At 40.8% G+C, this 19,646-nt stretch overlaps 1 protein-coding gene across 5 annotated transcripts in view; it reads left to right on the top strand.

Moving 5' to 3' along the window:
* The first annotated feature begins 1,498 nt into the window (after window positions 1-1,498).
* NFAT5 (nuclear factor of activated T cells 5) overlaps window positions 1,499-19,646 on the top strand; it is a 106,520-nt gene continuing 88,372 nt past the window's right edge. For 3 of the 5 annotated variants that reach the window (XM_060185251.1, XM_060185248.1, XM_007524580.3), the window contains exons 1-2: window positions 1,499-1,985; window positions 3,791-3,844. In XM_060185251.1, coding sequence (XP_060041234.1) covers window positions 1,913-1,985; window positions 3,791-3,844 — 127 coding nt within the window. In that variant the 5' untranslated portion in view covers window positions 1,499-1,912. The remainder of the gene's footprint in view (window positions 1,986-3,790; window positions 3,845-19,646) is intronic. The other 2 variants (XM_060185250.1, XM_060185249.1) reach the window with 1 other exon arrangement.

The raw sequence follows: 19,646 nt of genomic DNA, 5'->3' as shown, positions 1-19,646 counted from the left end.
AGGGCTGATTAATTACTACACTGAATGCAGTGAAGATAATTGTGCAACCTGAATCAGATGCTCAGATGGAAAGACTCTGATGACACAAGTTTAAATTCTAGGTCTGCAGGTAAAGTTTTGCAAATAGCCCCACCCCAGAGACATCTGTACTGGGGCCTCCTTTTCTGAGAGCTTCTCCCCCTTCCCCAGCACTCCAAATTCACAAGAATTGCCCACATTGCTGGGGCAAAGTCTCTGTAAATTGTGTGTGTCTGTATTACTTATGCATATTGCATACATTATATAAAACATCTGTAATGCATTTAACATATAATTTAACAGATTTTTATGATTTGTTAATTTTTTATAGATAAAACCAACAAAAAGAAACCACGTCTAGCTAGTAGCTTAAAAAACGTGTCCCAGGTGGTTGTTGGCATCAATAGTCCACACACACAAGATTAAAATTATTTCCCAAGATGAATACCCTCCACTCCAATTGATATTTTAATAACTTGATTAAAAATTTCTCACAAGTCTATTAGACTCAGGAAACAGTCTGCGGTGTGAGGACTTTCAGTTTTTGCAACGGAAACTTTTAGCCCCATGAAAAGAATAGCAAAAATTCAATTAAATGTGTTCTTCCTCCATGCTTGCCGAATCCAAAGGTAAGAAAAAATGAAAGATAAACTGGAGAGTGGTTCTTAGGTTTGCTCTCCCTCACCCTTCTACCCTCCACATCTCCCCTTCTGTAGAGCAGCCAGGAGGATTCATATGATCCAAACAAAAAAAAAAAAATTATGCTCCAAAATTTTGTTTTCTTTTTTTCCAAGCTGAATTAATCTGACTACCCCCAGCACTATCAGGAAGATTATATTTTTAAAGCCGCTAATGGGTGACAGGAGGGGGAAAAAGGAAAGAAGGGAGGTGGGAAGAAGAGAGAGTGTGTGTGTGTGTGTGTGTGTGTGTGTGTGTGTGTGTGTGTGTGTGTGTGTGTGTTGGGGGGGAGGTACTTTAATTGAGGGGGAAAAATATGTACACACATACAGTAAGTGGGGTTTGTAGGCTGTGGTCTGCCATTTCCTAATTAAGAAATGAATTTGACCGCTCTTTGGCCAACTCAAAACGCTGGTGGAGCAAGAGAAGTAATTCCGTCCTGGTGAGACCCCAGAACAGCCGGCTTGGCCCTTTTCCTCAGGGTGCACAATGCCCGCTCCCCCCAGACGCTCCCTCCTCCTCCTGGGCGCTGGGCCGTGCGCCTGGGGCTCGCCGTCACCAGATCGGTGCAAATACCTTCTCCCTCCCCGGGGCCCCAGGCTCGGACACCTCCCAGCCTCCCTCCCTCCAGGCGGCGGGGCTCTCTCCCGGCTCGGGAACAGCAGCGCCGGCCGCGGAGGCAGGAAGCGAAGCCCTTGTTGATGCCATTCCCCAGCGCGCCTCCACGCCCTCAGCCGGCCGGGCCGGCTCTTCCCGGCTTCGGGCCGCCCCCCTCCTCCGCGCCTGCGCAGTGCCCCGCAGGGGGGCGGGGCCCGGATTCCTGTCAGCGGCGGCGGCGGTGGCGGCGACCGTCAGTTTTCGCGGAGGAGCAGCACGGAGCGGACCCGTTGGCTCTCCGCGTCTTCCTCACCCCGCCCTGAACCCCCCTTCCTGGCTCGCGGGGGAGCCAGTCCCCGTGGAGTTTCGCCCGCCCGCCGCCGCCGCCGCCGCCACCGCCGCCGCCGCCGCCGCCGCCGCTCGCTCGGTCCTCCGCCCGGTGTGAGTCTGCCCTCGAGGAGGAGGTGGAGGAGGAGGAGGCAGCGGCGGCCGCCCTCGCCTCGCCTCGCCTCGCCTCACCGCCCCCGGTTCGGTGCCCGCGGTCCCGGAGAGGAGGTGCCGCCGCCACCGCCGCCCCCCCCCCACCCGCTGCCCTCGGGCCGGGCTGGGTCGAGCTGCGATGCCCTCGGACTTCATCTCATTGCTCAGCGCGGACCTAGACCTGGAATCGCCCAAGTCGCTGTACTCGCGAGGTGAGTCAGGCTGGGGGCTGGGCCGTGGGGGCGGGGAGGCGGCCCGGGGACCCCGTCGGGCGGCGGGGGGCGGGGGAAGGTGGCCGCCCGTTGTCGGGCCGGGCTGGGGTGCCAGGGGCTGTCGCGTTGGTGGTCGGCCGGGGGCCCCCGGGAGCAGTGGCGGCCGCTCGCCCGCAGAGTCCTCACCCCCGTACCCCCTCGCCCCCGAGCGCCCCGCGGCCTCCCGGGTCGGGGACGTCCTCGGACTGGGCCCCACCTCGGTCCGCGCGCCGCAGCTGCGCTGCCCGGGACCCGGCGCCCCAGGCCAAGTTGCCCCCAACGCGCCGCGGAGCGTGGGAGCAGCGTCGAGGTGCGGGGTCACCATTTTCCTCCCCCTCCAGGTTGTTTTTTGCGCCGCCGTCCCACCCCGCCCCCCCTCTCCCTCCGGCCTAGTCCACTCCCTCCCCTCGCTGGGACGGCCCCCCTCAACCCGGCAGGCGGCTTCCTCGCTCCCCGGCATCTCCTCTCGCGGCTGCAAAGGACCCGAAATTTCTTCCTTCTCCTTCCCCCCTCCCCCGGAGTATTCGGGTTACTTCTCCCTCTTTTGCAAAGACGGGGAGCTCGCTCTGGATCACTTTGATTTCTCTCCTGTCCCAGGGGGTATCCGGTCAGGCACTGCCTGAAGCCCGTCCTTTGAGAATTTCTTCTTCTCTTTCTTCTTCTAGAATTGTTCCTCTTTTTCTCTTCCTCCTCTTTTTTTTTTTTTTCCTTCCCTTCGTTGCTGTTCCAGGGCTTGTTGCGCGGGGGGGGGTGGGGGGGGGTGGGGTGGGGGGGGAGTATTGCACCGAGATTCTCCTTTTTTAAAAAAATTAATTTTATTTTAAACGCTCTTAGCTGAGGCGTGAAGGGGATTGATTTCCCAAGACCCTCAAACATTGATATTTGAGCTGGTACCTGGCCGGGGTTAGATTCCTCTGCTGGGCACTACAAGAATGTGTGAGAACCGGTCACCCAAATGCTCCCTCGCTGCACTAACTCACTTTGTAAAACAACAACAACAACAAAACCCAAAATACCATAGGGCCGCCGGGAGCAGAGTCTTATAACCCAGACTTAACTGGGTTATAAGCTACTCATCTCACCCCGTTAAGACAACACTGCTGTTGTGAGCCTCCTCACATCATTTCTCCAATTCTGGTTTGATGTGTGAGTGCTAATCCCAACCACTTCCAGAAAAAAAAGAGGGATCCCTCCCTGTTCAGGTTCACGTTGGTATCTTCACGTTGTGGAAGTGAATCAGTGGGAGATACGGTTTGCTCTGCAAGGTAGTGGACTTTATAGACCGACCGACGGACGACCAAGTTTGTACACAGAGTACCTAGTGACTGTAGCCATTGTCTGTTGCTCCCATGACTTTAGTTGGCAGTCACCGTCCTGTAAGGCGATTTTTAGGGCACTGTTACCTGAGGTAGTTTAGAAATAATTGTAATTTTTGAGTGTGAAGAAGGAAGAGACCAAGCAAGTCAAGAGATGATTCTTAGAGGAGGGCAAATATGGCACAATAAGGTGCTAAAAATAGTCAAGACATTAACACTCTTTAAGCAGTAGTCATCGGATAAATCTCCATGAAACAGATGCTTTATGAAAGTCTAAACTTAACATGGAGACCGATGTAGAGACAATTCTGCGTTCTTTTGCAGAGGATATGATGAACTCTAGCTCATAAAGATACATAACAGTTATATAAGAGATGTATGCTATCCTTGGCTTCATTTTAAAAAAATTATTCAGCATAAAAAACACTTAATGCTTTTTATGTTTTTCAGATTCTCTGAAGTTACACCCATCACAGAATTTTCATAGAGCTGGACTATTGGAAGGTTAGCAAATTGCCATTTTAAAAGCATGTTGTGTGACTATGCAAAGACTTTCTCTGAAACAAAGTTTAAGTGAGAAAGTGTGAAACTTTGCAAACTCACACAATCTAGTTCTCCTTAAAGAGCCTGATCCTTCTTTTAGAGCAGCTGAATGTTTCAGTTGCTGTGTTTGATCTGTTAGCTGTTGCATTTGCTTTGAGAACCCTTTGGGGAACAAAATTATTTTTAAAAATTATGTAGACGCTTTCCATTAGGATTCCAAATTTTAAATCTAGATTTTTACAAACTGAATAGGAAAGGCTCGAACATTAAACTCATGAATATAGCAGTGTTACTAAACACTTACTTAGTTTGAAAATTCGGAGTTTAGAACTTTACATACTGACATTTCAAAATGGTATATTGTTTATTAGAAAAGTGTTAATGTCATTAGTGCTGCACTATTTTTAAGGATAAGGGAAGACAATAGATGATTGAGCTTTGCCCTAAAAAAGGCTTTTATAAAGTTTTGGAAATGCCAATAGACAGCATAGAATACTTTAAGCTAAAGTTACTTAGGAGAACTAATTTTGTGTTAATTCTAATACTTTAAGGCAAAAGAGACTATTCTGTTTTCATAGTTTTAGAAGTAACTTCACATTTATCATCTCTGAATCTTGTAATCCTTAGACAGCAACAATATTAATTTCCCCGTTATAGGTAATCTAAGAAACTAAGACTTGGAAAAAAAAGTCACACAGAAAAAAAAAGTGCTATTTTTTTTTTTTTTTTTTGTATTTTGGTTGGTACTTTTTAAAATTTTAAATCCAAAGCCCAGTTACTTCTATAAAATATATATAGTCAGTAACTAGATATCTTATAATTTTCTTTGAAAATGTCCTAAATATTTGTTTGACTTGATTTTACGTGTTTGCCTTCCATGTGGTAGTCTGTGACAGTGGGGGGGGGGGGGGGGGGAGGGAGCGATTCTCTCTCTTTTTTTGTAATGGACCTTGGGTGTGTGAATTTTTTTTTTTTTTTTTTTTTTTTTTACCAGAGCACTGCTTATCTCTGGCTTATGGTGGTGCTGCAGATTGAACCTGGGACTTTGTAGCCTCAGGCATGAGAGTCTCTTTGCATAGCCATTATGCTATCTACCCCAATCTGGGGTATATGATTTTTTTTATCACACCATTTTAATATTCTTTCTATAAAAGTATACATTGGGTTGTTGGAAAAGTTATAATGTATTTTTCTGTGTTTTTCTATGCAAAAATGCTTTATGACATTTCCAACAGCCCAATATAATTTTTTAAATTCATTGAGCTGATATGTATGAAAAAGCTTAAAGTCTGACTTGATGTTTTTTCCCTTTAATCTTGACTAGAGCAGTATCTAATTTAGGTCATATAAATGATTTTCAGATTGTTGATTACATTTATACTTGTAAGACACCCATAGATTTGAAATGAGAAATTTTTAGGATTTTTTTCTTCTTTTTTAGTGAAGCAGATAAAAAACTCTGGTTTGTGTTTATTTTGTTCAGTTTATAACCATGTTATAGAATCATATATATCTGTACAAAAGTATTCATTTTCTGAGCAACAAACCGAAGTGTCAGAATCGGATATTATCAGGCATGAGATACATGAAGAATAATTACGTATTTACCACTATTACTTTCAGTATTTGTCAGAGCGCTGCTCACCTCTGGTTTAAGGTGCTGCCATGGATTGAACAGGGTCTTTGGAACATTAGGCATGAAATATTTTGTATAATCATTGTGCTATCTCCTTAGCCGACTATGAGTGTTACTTAAGCAAGTATTTTGTAACTACATTTGTACTATTCTAAATAGTACTTAGTTATTTAAGATCACTGTTTTCAGATTGCATATATAGAAGATAAAAATGTTTAATTATCAAGTATATCATGACGTTTTATATCTGTGATATAACGTATCATAAGAAAGTTCTGTGCTGGGGGGCCAGGTGATGGTGGTGTACCTGGTTGGGCACACATACTATAATGTGCAAGGACCTGGGTTCAAGCCCCCGATCCCCACCTGTGGGAGGAAAGCTTCACAAATAGTGAAGCAGTGCTGCAGGTGTCTTTTTGTTTCTCTCTCTCTCCCTCTTTATATCCCCATTCCTCTTGTTTTCTGGCTGCCTCTATCAAATAATAAAAACAATAATGAGATGATAAAAAATAATGAGAAATAAGAAAGCAAAGTTCTGTGCTTATGTAATGAAATTATTATATGCACTCTATTTAATTTTTAACCTTTTATTTTCTTTCATTTTTTGGTACCACTAGGACCTCACCCATGTAGGATTTCACTGCTCCTGGATTTTTTTTTTTTTTTTTTAATTAAAATAGAGACAAGAAGAGAGGAAGAAATAGCACATTACAGAGCTCCCTCAAGTACTGTAGCAACTCCTATGTGTGCCAAGCTTCAAATCTAGGCCACACATGACAACACTGGTGCCCTACCCAGTGAGCTAGTCTTCAACCCCACAAATTTTAAACTTTTTATTATGGACTGTTTAAAGAGTACACAAAAGTAGAATGAAATAATGAACACACATATTCAGAATCAATTTTTAAACATAAACGTATGTGTAGTCTTGTCTCTTTAAAAACAATTTTTAGTATTTTATTTATTTATTGGATAGAGACAGTCAGAAATTGAGAGAGGAGGAGGTGATAGAGAGGGAGAGACAGACACACACCTGCAGCATTGCTTCACCACTCACAAAGCTTTCTCCCTGCAGTTGGGGACTGGGGCCTCATTGTAACATGTGCCTTCAACCAAGTACCCCACCACCTGGCCTCCTATTGTTTCTTTTGTACTTTATAGGTACTAATTTACTGTATTCTTTAATTTACTTAAGTACTATATTCTCTAATTTATTTACTTTTTCATGCTGAGGATCAAATCTATAGACATATACATGTGAGGCATGTGTTCTTCCACTGAGCTACATCTCTGGCTGCCAAGCTGTACTATTTTAAAATAAATAACAGATATATCATTTAATGAACAAAACCTTCTATAGTATAGTAACTCACTTCTTATGCTAATTTTTAAAATGTTATTTCATTATAGGGAATCTATATAGTTTGTTTTACCAAGTCTACTCGACTCTCTTTTTTTTAAGATATAAGAGAGTCAATTTGTTAAAATTGTAGGCCATACTTGGGTACAAATCCTTGCTCTGGCATTTATGCATAGCCTCAGCGTAATCATTTCATCTTTTGTCTCTTTTTTATATGGGGAAAATACTAAAATAATCATCATAGCTTGTTTTGATTATTTGAAGCAATTTCACATAAAACATTTAACCTAGCCCATAGTAAATGTTAGCTGATTAAAAATATTTTCTTAATGTTACTATGCAGCACCAGAGAATGGACAAACACAGAGTCCTCTGCATTCCTGGTGCTCCTGAGCAGCCTCCTAGGCCCAGCTTTTTCATTCTTTGAGAGATAGAGGAAGAGAGACCATAGCACCATTCTACCACCGAAGGAGCTCCCACTAGTACTGTCCATGGTGTTCCCTGGGGTACTGGGAGTTGAACCTATGATATAGCATGAGCTCTAGTGAGTGAGCTCTCTCCCCAGCCTCTGATTATAAAAGCTTAAAACATTTACACACACACGCACACACACACATTGTCAGGAACGTTATAGGTACAAACTAACTGGATTCTCCTAAGAACTCTATTTTTATGCTTTTTTTTCTGGGGGGTGGGTGGTGAAGGCAGAGCCAGGGCCTTGAACATACACAATTTCACTTCTCCTAGACTGAGTTTTTTTATTCACTTAGAGGAAGAGAGACACACCACAGCATCAAAACTTACATCGGTGCAATTGTACTCTATCTCGGACTTGAATCTGGGCCATGCACGTGGCAATGCAGGCACCTTACTATGTGAGCTCTTTAGCTCCTCATAACAACTCTTGGTGATGCTTATTATTTTCCCATTCTATAGTTGAGGAAATTAAGATTTATTGAAGTTCAGTGACTTATAGGGAAGAGGGTGGCAGGGGTAGATAGCATAATGGTTATGCAAAGAGACTAATGCCTGAGGCTCCAGAGTCCCAGGTTCAAACATCCCCCAAACCACCATAAACCAGAGCTAAGCAGTGCTTTGATGTAAATAAATAAATAAATAAATAAATAAATTCTCTTTAAAAAAAAAGTGCACCTGGTTAAGTGCACGAACTACTAAAGAGAGAGATACCTGCAGTCCTCCTTCACTTGTGAAGCTTTCCCTCCTGCAGGTGAGGACCAGGAGCTTGAACCCTGGTCCTTAGCATTGTTTTTTTTTTAACTTTTTATTTATTTTCCCTTTTTGTTGCCCTTGTCTTTTTATTGTTGTTGTAGTTATTGTTGTTATTGATGTCATCATCATTGTTGGATAGGACAGAGAGAAATGGAGAGAGGAGGGGAAGACAGAAGGAGCGAAAGATACCTGCAGACCTGCTTCACTGCCTGTGAAGCAACTCCCTTGCAGGTGGGGAGCCGGAGGCTGGAGGCTCAAAAGGGGAGGTCCTTAGCATTGTAACATAAGCACTCAGCCAGTTGTGCCATTGCCTGGCCCAGTACATGAGTATCTCTTAGTAAAATAAGAGACAATGTTGCAGTTATAGTGAAAGTACCTTACTTAGAAATGAAGACCAAAGTAGGTACATGTTTGATTCTGGTTTTGCATGTTTCCTTTTAAAGCATTTACTTTATTTAAAGAAGTTATTTCATATATATTGAAAGACAAATAGTTCATAGTTTAGATTTGAAGACAAGGGTTCTTTGGAGTGCTGAGAGAAAAAAATTTAATTAGAAAGAAAAGATGTTGTTTCTCACATCTCTATTGAAAAAGAACAATTTTGAGATATAAGATGGGAGGATTTTTCTAAAGAAAATCCGAATTCGGGCCAGGCCATGGCACACCTGGTTAAGCACACACATTACAGTGTGCAAGGACCCAGGTTCAAGACCCTATTCTATAAAATACTATACATAATGTTTTACAGTTCATAACTGAAAATCCTAAAAAATAGCAGTGTTTTATTTACTTTATGAAATACTTCTGAATTATTATTAGCACTGTTTATATCTCTTCCTAGTGTTCTTGTTTTATGTTTTATTTTTAATTTTTTATACTCTTTTTTTTTTTTTTTTGCTTCCAGGGTTATCTATGGGGCTTAGTGCCTGCACTATGAATCCACTGCTCTTGGAGGCTATTTTTTCCCTTTCGTTGCCCTTGTTTGTTTATCGATCGTATTGTTACGATTATTATTGTTGTTATTGTCATTGCTGTCATTGCTGGTGAGGACAGAGAGAAATGTCTTTGTTGTTGGACAGGACAGAGAGAAATGGAGAGAGGAGGGGAAGACAGACAGGGGAGAGAAAGATAGACACCTGCAGACCTGCTTCACCGCCTGTGAAGCTACTCCCCTGCAGTTGGGGATCTGGGGGCTTGAAGCGGGATTCTTGAGCCGGTCCTTGCACTTTGCGGCACCTGCGCTTAACCCGCTGCGCTACAGCCCATCTCCTGGATTATTTTCTTATTTAGTATGTATTAGCCCCTATTATGAACTAAAAAATATAATTGTGGAAATAAGTAAATGAATTTCAAATATAGCAAAAGTCAGCCTCAGATCTTAACTTCTAGGATCCATCTTTCTCTGGTTTCCTGTCACTTGTTTTTGTAATTCTTTTTAACCTTTGTTTCATTATTTTAGTTCAGTACTGGAATTCTATTGCTTATTAAAGTAGGAGCATAAAAACTCATATTTAATGGTTATTATCCTAATCTTAATTTAAGTCAATTTTGATTTCACTGGAACTATCCCAGGTGTTTTCCTAAAATTTGAAAGTGGCGGTACAGAAAAATATATATATTGATTAATATTATATGTGTATAAAAAGTAGCTTTACTAGAAAAAGTTGGTTCATCAGATTATATTTCCTGTTAAGAGTAACAGGTAATTAGGGGAAAAAAAGATCAAATTAATCAGAGATATCAGTTGGTCTTGACTATGTAATGATAGAAAATAGTCTTATTCAATTTAGGGAGTTAAAAGACAGTCATTAGTAGAAGTATTGCTTATTAACTTACATTATTTGGAGTTCCCCACCTACAGGAGTCGCTTCACAGGCGGTAAAGCAAGTCTGTAGGTGTCTTATCTTTCTCTCCCCCTCTCTGTCTTTCCCTCCTCTCTCCATTTCTGTTTTATCCAGCAACGACAACAATAACTACAACAATAAAACAACAAGGACAACAAAAGGAAAATAAATATTTTTTTAAAAGTTGAAAAAAAAATTACATTATTGACTTTATTGCTGAGATTTATTTCAAATTATATAACAGACTCATGTATCTTATTTGCTGTTGTAGCATTTAAAATCTTCTTTATAGATATAATAAATGTAAACTTCCAATTTAACAAGAAGGCAACATTTTAAAGAATAAATTACACATAAATTCAGCTTTTAAATATAAATAAAACCTCATAAAGGATTTGTTTTACATTAGATCTTTAAGTTACTTTTATTTTAAAAATATAGTTACTTATTATTGGATAGAGATAGAGAGAAGTGAGAGGGGAGGGGAAAAATAGAAAAAGAGAAAGACAGGCCGGGTGGTGGTGCACCTGGTTGAGCGCACGTTATAATGCACAGTTTCTTCTTCTTCTAGCGTTTGCCCTTCTTCCGTAGCCAGTCAACAGCGTCAGGTTGAGCCTGATGTAAAGTTTCGAGACCTCCTTTGAATCTGGAGAGGTGGCAGTCGTTGACTATGTGGGTCATAGTCTGTCTGGAGCCGCAGGGGCAGTTCGGGTTGTCTCTGGCTCCGTAATCCAGGTTCAAGCCCCTGGTCTCCACCTGCAGGGAGAAAGCTTTATAAGTGGTGAAGCAGTGTTGCAGGTATCTTTCTGTCTCTCTCCTTCTCTTATCATCCTCTTCCCTTTTGATTTCTGGTAGTCTCTATCCAATAAATAAATAAGGATAATTTAAAAGAAAGCTTAAGAGAAAGACAGACTCTTGCAGCCCTGCTTCACCACTTGTGAAGCTCTCCCCTTGAAAGTGGGGGGGACCAGGGACTTGAACCTGAGTCCTTGTGCACTGCAATATGAGCACTTAGCCAGGTGCACTACCACCTGTCCTCCTTAAGTTACTTTTATTTTTTGATGATGTCTATTGCAATATATATTTTTTCTCTTTTTTGATAGTATTTACTTGATAAATATGATAGCAATTACTGATGACCAGCCATGAAAGATTAATATTCCCTGCTCATTCAAAATGTTATTAGTCCTTTAGTAAATATGATACTTGGTTTTATTTCATGCTTGAGAATTCAATGCCTTATCCACTGTACGAATGTACTTAACCACTGTGCCTGGGTTTTGTAGGTAAGAAAAGGTAGAAATTTTCTAGTGAGATAAGTTGTTGACTACTTATTTATTTAATTGCCATTAGCAGTTTATTGGTACTAGCACTATAAATCCACAACTCTAGCCAGTCCATGTTTTCCTTTTTTTTTTTCCCTGTTTAATTTGATAGGACAGAGAGAAATTGAGAGGAGTAGGGGAGATAGGGAGAAAGATAGACACCTGAAGACCTACTTCACTGATAGTGAAGTATCCCTATTGCAAGTGGGGAGTCGGGGGGGGGCAGTCCTTGCCCATGGTAATGTGTGTGTTCAACCACATGTGCCACTGCTGGCCACCTTAATTATTTTTTATAAGTTTAGGTTTAGTTTTTGAAAATTGACTTAAAACATACGGGGAGATACCTCAACTGGTAGAACTTTGAGACCTGCGTGCCTGAGGTTCTGTGTTCAGTCCCCAGAACAGCATGTGCTAGAGTGGTGTTCTGGCTTCTATTTCTGTCTGTTTTGTTTTTCAAACTTCCTAAAATGTCTTCTCGGTATTAGAAGGTTAGGCTTTTAATTCTGGTTTTGCCAGGAGACCCTTTAAGAAATAGTGTTGTTGTTTTTCCTTTCAGTAAAGAGGTTAACTCATTTAATAGTGAACTCTTGCTTACATAATAGTTACAAGAATAATCTGGCTTTGGTGATAGGTACATTGTGGAACTATAACCTGTAATCTTATAATCATGTAAACCACCATTTAATCACTAATTTTTTTTTAAAAAAAGTTTTAATTGTCCCATGAGGTGGTGGAGTGGAAGAGTGCAGGACTTGCAGTCGTGGCACATCCTGATATAAATCCCTGACACGTACTAGAGTGATGCTCTGATTTTTTTCTCATAAATCTTTTAAGAGAATTATGAGAAAGAATAACTGAAATGTTAGAGGACTTAGGAAACTAAAATGCTTTTTGAATTTTCCATAGAGCTTTTTGTTCACTTCACTATCCCAAAATTTCCCTCTTATGCCTATATTTCCATCACAATATTTTATTCACTTTATTTTAATCAGGGAGGGAGAGATACCAGAGAACTGTCTAGCTCTGGTTTTGGTGGTGCTGGGGACTGAATCTGTACCTCAGAACCTCAGGCATAAGAGAGAGACTTTTGCATACCCATTATACTGTCCCCTCAGCCCTCCATTTTCTTGTGGTAGTCTCTGCATTCTGCTTGTTGGTTGGTTGCTCTTGTCTGGATCCTTTTTTTCATGGTGCCAGGGCCTTACACACACCTGATTCCAACACTCCTGGGCTGACTTTTTCATTCATTTCATTTCACATATAGAGGTGAGAAGAGAGGAGGGAAGTATACCATAGAACTGGAACTTCCTCTGTTCGCACTTGAATACGTGGCAAAATACAGGTCCTGGTGAATAAGCTATCTCTTGACACTTTTTTTTTTTTTTTTTTTAAACAAATCATCTTTAGGGACACTGAGAAATGGCTTACCTGGTAGAGCAAAGACATCATGCACAAGAACCTGAGTTCGAGTACCTATACTTAAAGGCTTCATAATGGTGGAGTAATGCTATGGTGTCTCTCTTCCCCTCTTGATCTCTGACCCTCTACTTGCAAAAAGGGAGAGGGGGTGGCTGGGCAATGGCACACTGGGTTAAGCGCACACATTACCATGCTCAAGGATCCAGGTTCGAGTCCTCACTCCCTACCTGCAGGGTGGACTCTTCACAAGTGGTGAGGCAGGTCTGCAGGTGTCTATCTTTGTATCTTCCCCTCCTCAGTTTCTCTCTGTCCTATATGAAAAAAAAAAAAGCAGCCTCAAGGAGCAGTGGATTCAGGTATTGGTACCAAGCCCCAACAATAATCTTGTTGGCAGAAAAAAGAGAATAGACTTTAAAAAAGTGTCTTGGGGTGGAGGAGGGAAGGCTGGGCGGTCGTGCAGCGGTTAAGTGCACATGGTGCGGAGCTCAAGGATCCCGGTTCGAGCCCCCGGCTCCCCAGCTGCAGGGGGTTGTCGCTTCACAAGCAGGTCTGCAGGTGTGTATCTTTCTTTCTCCCTCTCTTCCCCTCCTCTCTTGATTTCTCTCTGTCCTATCCAACAACAACAGCAATAGCAACAACAATAATAACAACAAGGACAACAAAAATGGGAAAAAATGGCCTCCAAGAGCAGTGGATTCATAATGCAGGCACTCAGCGCAGCCCCAGTGATAACCCTGGAGGCAAAAAAAAAAAAGTTTCTGTGGAGTGGAGGACAAGTGTTCACCCCAGCAGCTAAACTGATAAATGTAAGCAAACCATTTTAATAGAGCTACAGAGGTATACCCACTTAAAATGACCCAGGAGGGGAAGAGTGGAAGAAAATGGTGGGATCCTGGTACATAATGAAATTTTACTTAGAAAGAAAGGAAATTGTACTCATATCATGTACTGTAAAGCATTAACCTCCTCAATAACAAATAAAATGATACCTGATTTTTTTTGATAGACTTCCTTCAGTGCAGTCGTGACTCGGCTCAAACCTGAGTCACACACATAGCAAAGTTTTACTCCATTCAAGTGAGCTCTTTTGCCAGCCCCCATCAAATTTTAACAAGTGTATATATGTAATCACTTTAGTGAAGATGTAGAATGTTTCAGTAACCCCAGATTGCTACTTCCTGATACTTAAGAAAAGATTATCTATGAAAGAGGAGAGTGAGAGAACCAAAGCATCCCTCTGGTACATGTGTTGCCAGGGATTGAACTAAGAACTTTTACTTGATTGTTCAGTAACTTTATGCATTGTACTACCCTCTGGTCCACCTCTTTATTTTCTCCCTGCAAGCAGGGATTCAGTTATCTGTTTTTTTAATTACCACTAGGGTTACCTGCATTACAAATAAACCACTCTTGGCCATTTTTATTTCTTTTTTTAAATATATATGTATTTTTTATTGGGGAGAGGTAGAGGGAACACACCAAAAGATCAGAGCACCACTCAGCTCTGGCATATGGTGGTGCTAGGGATTGAATCTGCGACCTCAGTGCCTCAGGCATGGAAGTCTTTTATTTTGCATGATCATTATTATTTCCACACTCCCCCTTTTTTTTTTTCTTTTTTGTTAGAGACAGAGAAATTAAGAGAGGAGGGGGAAATAAAAGGAAAGAGAGAGAAAGACACCTGCAGCACTGTTTCACAGCTCATACAGCTTTCCCCTCAAGTGGGGACCTAGTTCTTGCCCATAGTAACGTGTATTCTACTGGGTGTGCTACCACTCTACCCTGCTTGATTAGGATATTGAGACATAATTAAAATACATAGTGCATTTTAAATGTATAACAATGCTTTGATATATGTATATTTTGGGAAATTATTACCATAGTGAGTTTAGTTAACCATCACCATACACTTTTCTTTTGATGAGAATTTAACATTTATTTATTGTTTATTTGATAGGACAGAGAGAAATTTAGAGAGGGATGGAGAGATAGAACAAAAAAGAGAGAGAAAAAAGAAGCACCTACAGTCCTGCTTCACCAGTGGTGAAGTTTGCCACCTGCAGGTACCATTCATTCCTTGCACAAGGTAAAGTGAGTTTACCAGGTCTACTATTGCCTGGTCCTTTGAAAATTTTTAACATTTGCTTTTTCCACAGTTTTCAAATGTGCACTTTTCTTCTAGCGTTTGCCCTTCTTCCGTAGCCAGTCAACAGCGTCAGGTTGAGCCTGATGTAAAGTTTCGAGACCTCCTTTGAATCTGGAGAGGTGGCAGTCGTTGACTATGTGGGTCATAGTCTGTCTGTAGCCGCAGGGGCAATTCAGGTCGTCTCTGGCTCCCCAGCGATGGAACATAGCGGCGCACTGGCCATGGCCTGTTCGATAGCGATTGAGGAGGGCCCAAAATGTGCACTAAAATATTAAAAGTGTTTTTTTAATATTTTACAAAAGAGACAAATTGAGAAGGGAGAGGGAGATAGAGGAAAAGCGACAGAGAAACCTGCAGCCCTGCTTCACTACTCGTGAAGCTTTTCTCCTCTATGTGGGGCCAGGGCCTTAAACGCAGATCCTCTTGCACTGTAATGTGTGCACTTAACCAGGTGCACCACTACCTAGTCCCTATATTTTTAACTAGCCACCATACTCCACAGTATAACCCAGAACTTGATTATTTTAACTCCTCACCCAATGTGTCCCTTACCTACCCCCTGCTTCTGGCAACCACCAGTGTTTTCTGTATCTGTGAGTTCAGCCTGTTTTTGTTTCCCCCTTCTTCTTCTTCTAGCGTTTGCCCTTCTTCCGTAGCCAGTCAACAGCATCAGGTTGAGCCTGATGTCTGCTTGTTGCTGGCTTTGAAAGTGACTGGGATCCATGTGGATTCAGTTGGCTAGGAAGGATCGTCAGTTTCCCCAATAAGTGGGTACTCACGGGATGCACCACGAGAAGGTCCACCCAATGTTTCCCCCTAAAGATTCCATATGTGTGATATGCAAAGTGGCACGCACAGTGGATATAGCATTGGTCTCTCGTAAGTGTGGGGTCCTGAGTTCAATCACAACAGCGTGTGTACCAGAGTGATGTCTGGTTCTTTCTTTCTCTCTCTCTCTTCTCTCCTCCTATCTTCTTCATGAATAAATAAAATAAAAAGATTTCACTGGTAGGTAATACATAGTTGCCTTTTTCTGTCAAACTTAATTTCTATTTGTGTAATGCCCTCAAAGGTTATCATGTTGTCCCAGATGGCAGGATTTCTTTATTTTATGGCTGAGTAATATCCCATTATGTTCATATGTATGTATATATTAAGGTTTCTTTCTTTTTTTTTTTTTTTTTTTGTTAGTAGATGCTAAGTTGTTTACATGTGTTGGCCATTGTAAATAGTGCTACAATGAACACAGTGATGTAGATCTCTTCAAAAGAAAGATTTCAAACTCAGCTGTATAATTTGTGATAGTGGAGAACTGTGTTTATGTACTTACCTGAAATAGAAAACAAAAGTTAAGTTTTTCAGATAACTATCCAGAAATAGATTTGCTGGATCATATGGTAGTTTACTTTATGAATCTCCATTCTGTTTTCCATAGTGGCTTCTCTACATCTGAAACATCTATGAGCATAATTTTGTTTATTCTTAAAAAATACTTGATTTATGAGAGAGATCCAGAAACCTCTGAGCATGACATAGCCTATATAGTGCCAAGGATTGAACCCAAGCCTGACACATTGACATTTGCTGTCTACCTGCTGATCTGCCTCCATGGCCATGTTAAATTAAACTATTTTAGGGGGCTGGACAGTGGTGTTCCCAGTTAAGCACACATGGTCCTAAGCTCAAGGATCCAAGCAAGGATCCAGGTTCAAGTCCCTGCGCCCCACTTGCATCAGGGATGCTATATTCCTCCTCCCCTCTCAATTTCTCTCTGTCCTATTTAATAAAATGGAAAGAAAAGAAAAATGTTATAGAACTGACTACTTCATTTTACTGATTAGGACAACTGTTTCTGTGCCTTTTTTCTTCTTTGATATGGCAGGGTATTTCACTATTCCTGGGCCACCTTTTTTATTCAGATTGGGAGGGAGAGTAAGAGAGAGACAGAGACACAGAGATGCTGAATGACTGACTGACTGACTACATACATACTCAGAGCTTCGCCCAAATCCATGATGCTCTAGTTTGGTGCCAGGACTTAAACATGGTTGCACACATAGCAAGGTGGGCACCCTACCTGGTAAGCTATTCTCCATTTATATTGTTTGTTTGTTTTTTGTAATCAAAGTACTGCTCAGTTCTCTAGCTTATGCTGGGAATTAAACCTGGGAGCTCAGAGACTCACACGTCTAAGTTGGTTTGCATAACCATTATTCTGTCTTCCCAGCCCTCCTTTATATAGGTTTAATGGCAAAAAAAAAAAAAAAAAAGAAAGAAAAAGAAAAAAAATGCTGCTTGTGCTGTTGAATATATTTAAGCTATATTTAAGAGCATAGTGACTTTTTTTTTGGCAAAGTAAATGTGACAGAGGTAAATGTGGCAAGGAAACTATTTAAGGCTTTCGTCCTTCTGTTTTCATAAAGTGAATTTCTCTTGTTTTATGTATACCTTAAGTCTTTAATTTTAAATGTAAATGGAATGATCTAAACATCACTAATCAAAAAAAATTTGATGAGCCAAACTAGATTACAGCTGACTTTGAAAAATTCATGAAGTAGACACATTAACCTCATTTAGATTATAATTTTTTCACTATTAATATGCATGGTTGATTCATTGTGTTGATTTCTGGAAAGCAAATGTTTATATTTAATAGTAGCAGGAGGATTGCAGTTTTCCGATACATGTCACAGACTTGTGGCAGTGAGCCAAAAAGAAGAAAAGCTACATTAGAGAAGTGAGGCTTCTGTAACTATGGAAACTGTAAATCCTACTAACTCTCTAAAAGATATTCTCTTGTATTTGTATTATTAGTTAGATAGAGGTTAATGAGGATCCTCGATAACTGGTAGATAAATATAGGTGAATATATTCATCAGGGACCTGGATAAAAGACAGTATTGGGTAGTTGAATACTTGCCCTTTTTTTGAATACTTGCTTTGTGTGAATGTTAAAGTACTTCATTTGTTTTCTTTAATTTGACTCTTTAATGATTCTCACCTACCAAAATAATGAGTTGTTGGATAAGTCAAGACACATTTTTTTAAATTTATTTCTTTATTGGGGAATTAATGTTTTACATTCAACAGTAAATACAATAGTTTGTACATGCATAAAAGACACATTTTTGTTTAGAAAAACATGTAATGCCTTTTCCAACAACCTAATACTTTATCTTTGAAAAGATTTTAAGAAAATTATTTTTACAGCTCAATTTTTACATATTTTTGTGAGACTGAATATGATTCAGTTAGTATAGTTAAATTAATATATTTTTTTAATTTTCACATTTATTTATTTTCCCTTTTGTTGCCCTTGTTTTTTATTGTTGTTATTGATGTCATCGTTGTTGGATAGGACAGAGAGAAATGGAGAGAGAAAGGGGAGACGGGGGGAGGGGTAGAAAAAGATAGACACCTGCAGACCTGCTTCACCGCCTGTGAAGCAACTCCTCTGCAGGTGAGGAGCCGTGGGCTTGAACCGGGATCCTTATCCTGGTCCTTGCATGTTGCGATACCTGCGTTTAACCAGCTGCACCACCGCCTGACTCCCAAATTAATCATATATATTTACTGGCAACTATATCTTAGTCTGTGCATAAGTATATTTTATTAATAAATAATAGCATACACTAGGCACTTTGGTAATTTCCAGTATTTTTTTCTTTTTATAAAATGTCAAGTACTTTTATACCAAATATAATTTCCTTTTTAAAATATTTTTATTTTTTTAAATTTTTTTATTATATTTATTGGAAAGAGACAGCCAGAAATCAAGAGGGAAGGGGGTGATAGAGAGGGAGAGAGACAGAGAGACACCTGCAGCCCTGCTTCACCACTCATGAAGCTTTCCCCCTGCAGGTGGGGACCGGGGGCTCGAACCCAGGTCCTTGTGCATTGCAATACGTGCCCTTAACCAGGTGCGCCACCACCCGGCCCCTTTTAAAAAATATTTTTATTTATTATTGGATAGAGAGAGAAATTGAGAGGGGAAGGTGAAATAGAGGAGAGAGAAACCTGCAGCCCTGCTTTACTGTTTATAAAGTTTTTTTTCCCCTTGCAGGTGGGGATCAGGGGCTTGAACCTGAGTCCTTGCGCACTGTAATGTGAATGCATAACCAGGTGCATCATTGCCTGGCCTCAAAAACACTTTTTTTTTAGTGTTACTTTTTTAAAAAAAATATCTTTATTTGTTTAATAGAGACAGCCAGAAATAGAGGGGAAGGGGTCGATAGCCCTGTTTCAACACTTGCAAAGCTTTCCCCCTGCAGGTGGGGGCTGGGGGATTGAAACTGGGTCCTTGTGTGCTATAACATGAGTGCTTAACCAGGTACACCACTACCTAACCTCAGTTTTTATTACTTATTAGAGACAGAAAGAAATTGAGGGGAGAGGGAAGGAGACAGAAACACTTGCAACCCTTGCTTTACCACTTGTGAAGGTTTCCTCTTGCAAGTGGGGGACCAGGGGCTTGCATTTAATCAGATGTGCCCCTGCCTTGTCCCACTAGATAAAATTTTCTGATGGATACCTAGCTTGACCTATAAACTTAATATTTTCCCCAATATGGAAATTGATTTATTCTTAAAGTTATTTAATAATAGATGTGTAATCAGAGTTGTTTATACTATTTTGGTAGAATCAAAGTAGGCCACTTGTAGTTATAACCTTTAGAATACAGATGGTGGCTAATTCTTAAAGTAATAAGGTAACCCAAAACTAAAAGCTAGCTACAAATATTTTTACTGTATTTGTTTATTTTTGTATACACTTCAGAGTGTGTTTTCCCTTAAATTTAGATGT

Source organism: Erinaceus europaeus, chromosome 2, assembly GCF_950295315.1.
Source record: "Erinaceus europaeus chromosome 2, mEriEur2.1, whole genome shotgun sequence".
NCBI lineage: Eukaryota > Metazoa > Chordata > Mammalia > Eulipotyphla > Erinaceidae > Erinaceus > Erinaceus europaeus.
This window is presented reverse-complemented; position numbering and strand designations above follow the sequence as displayed.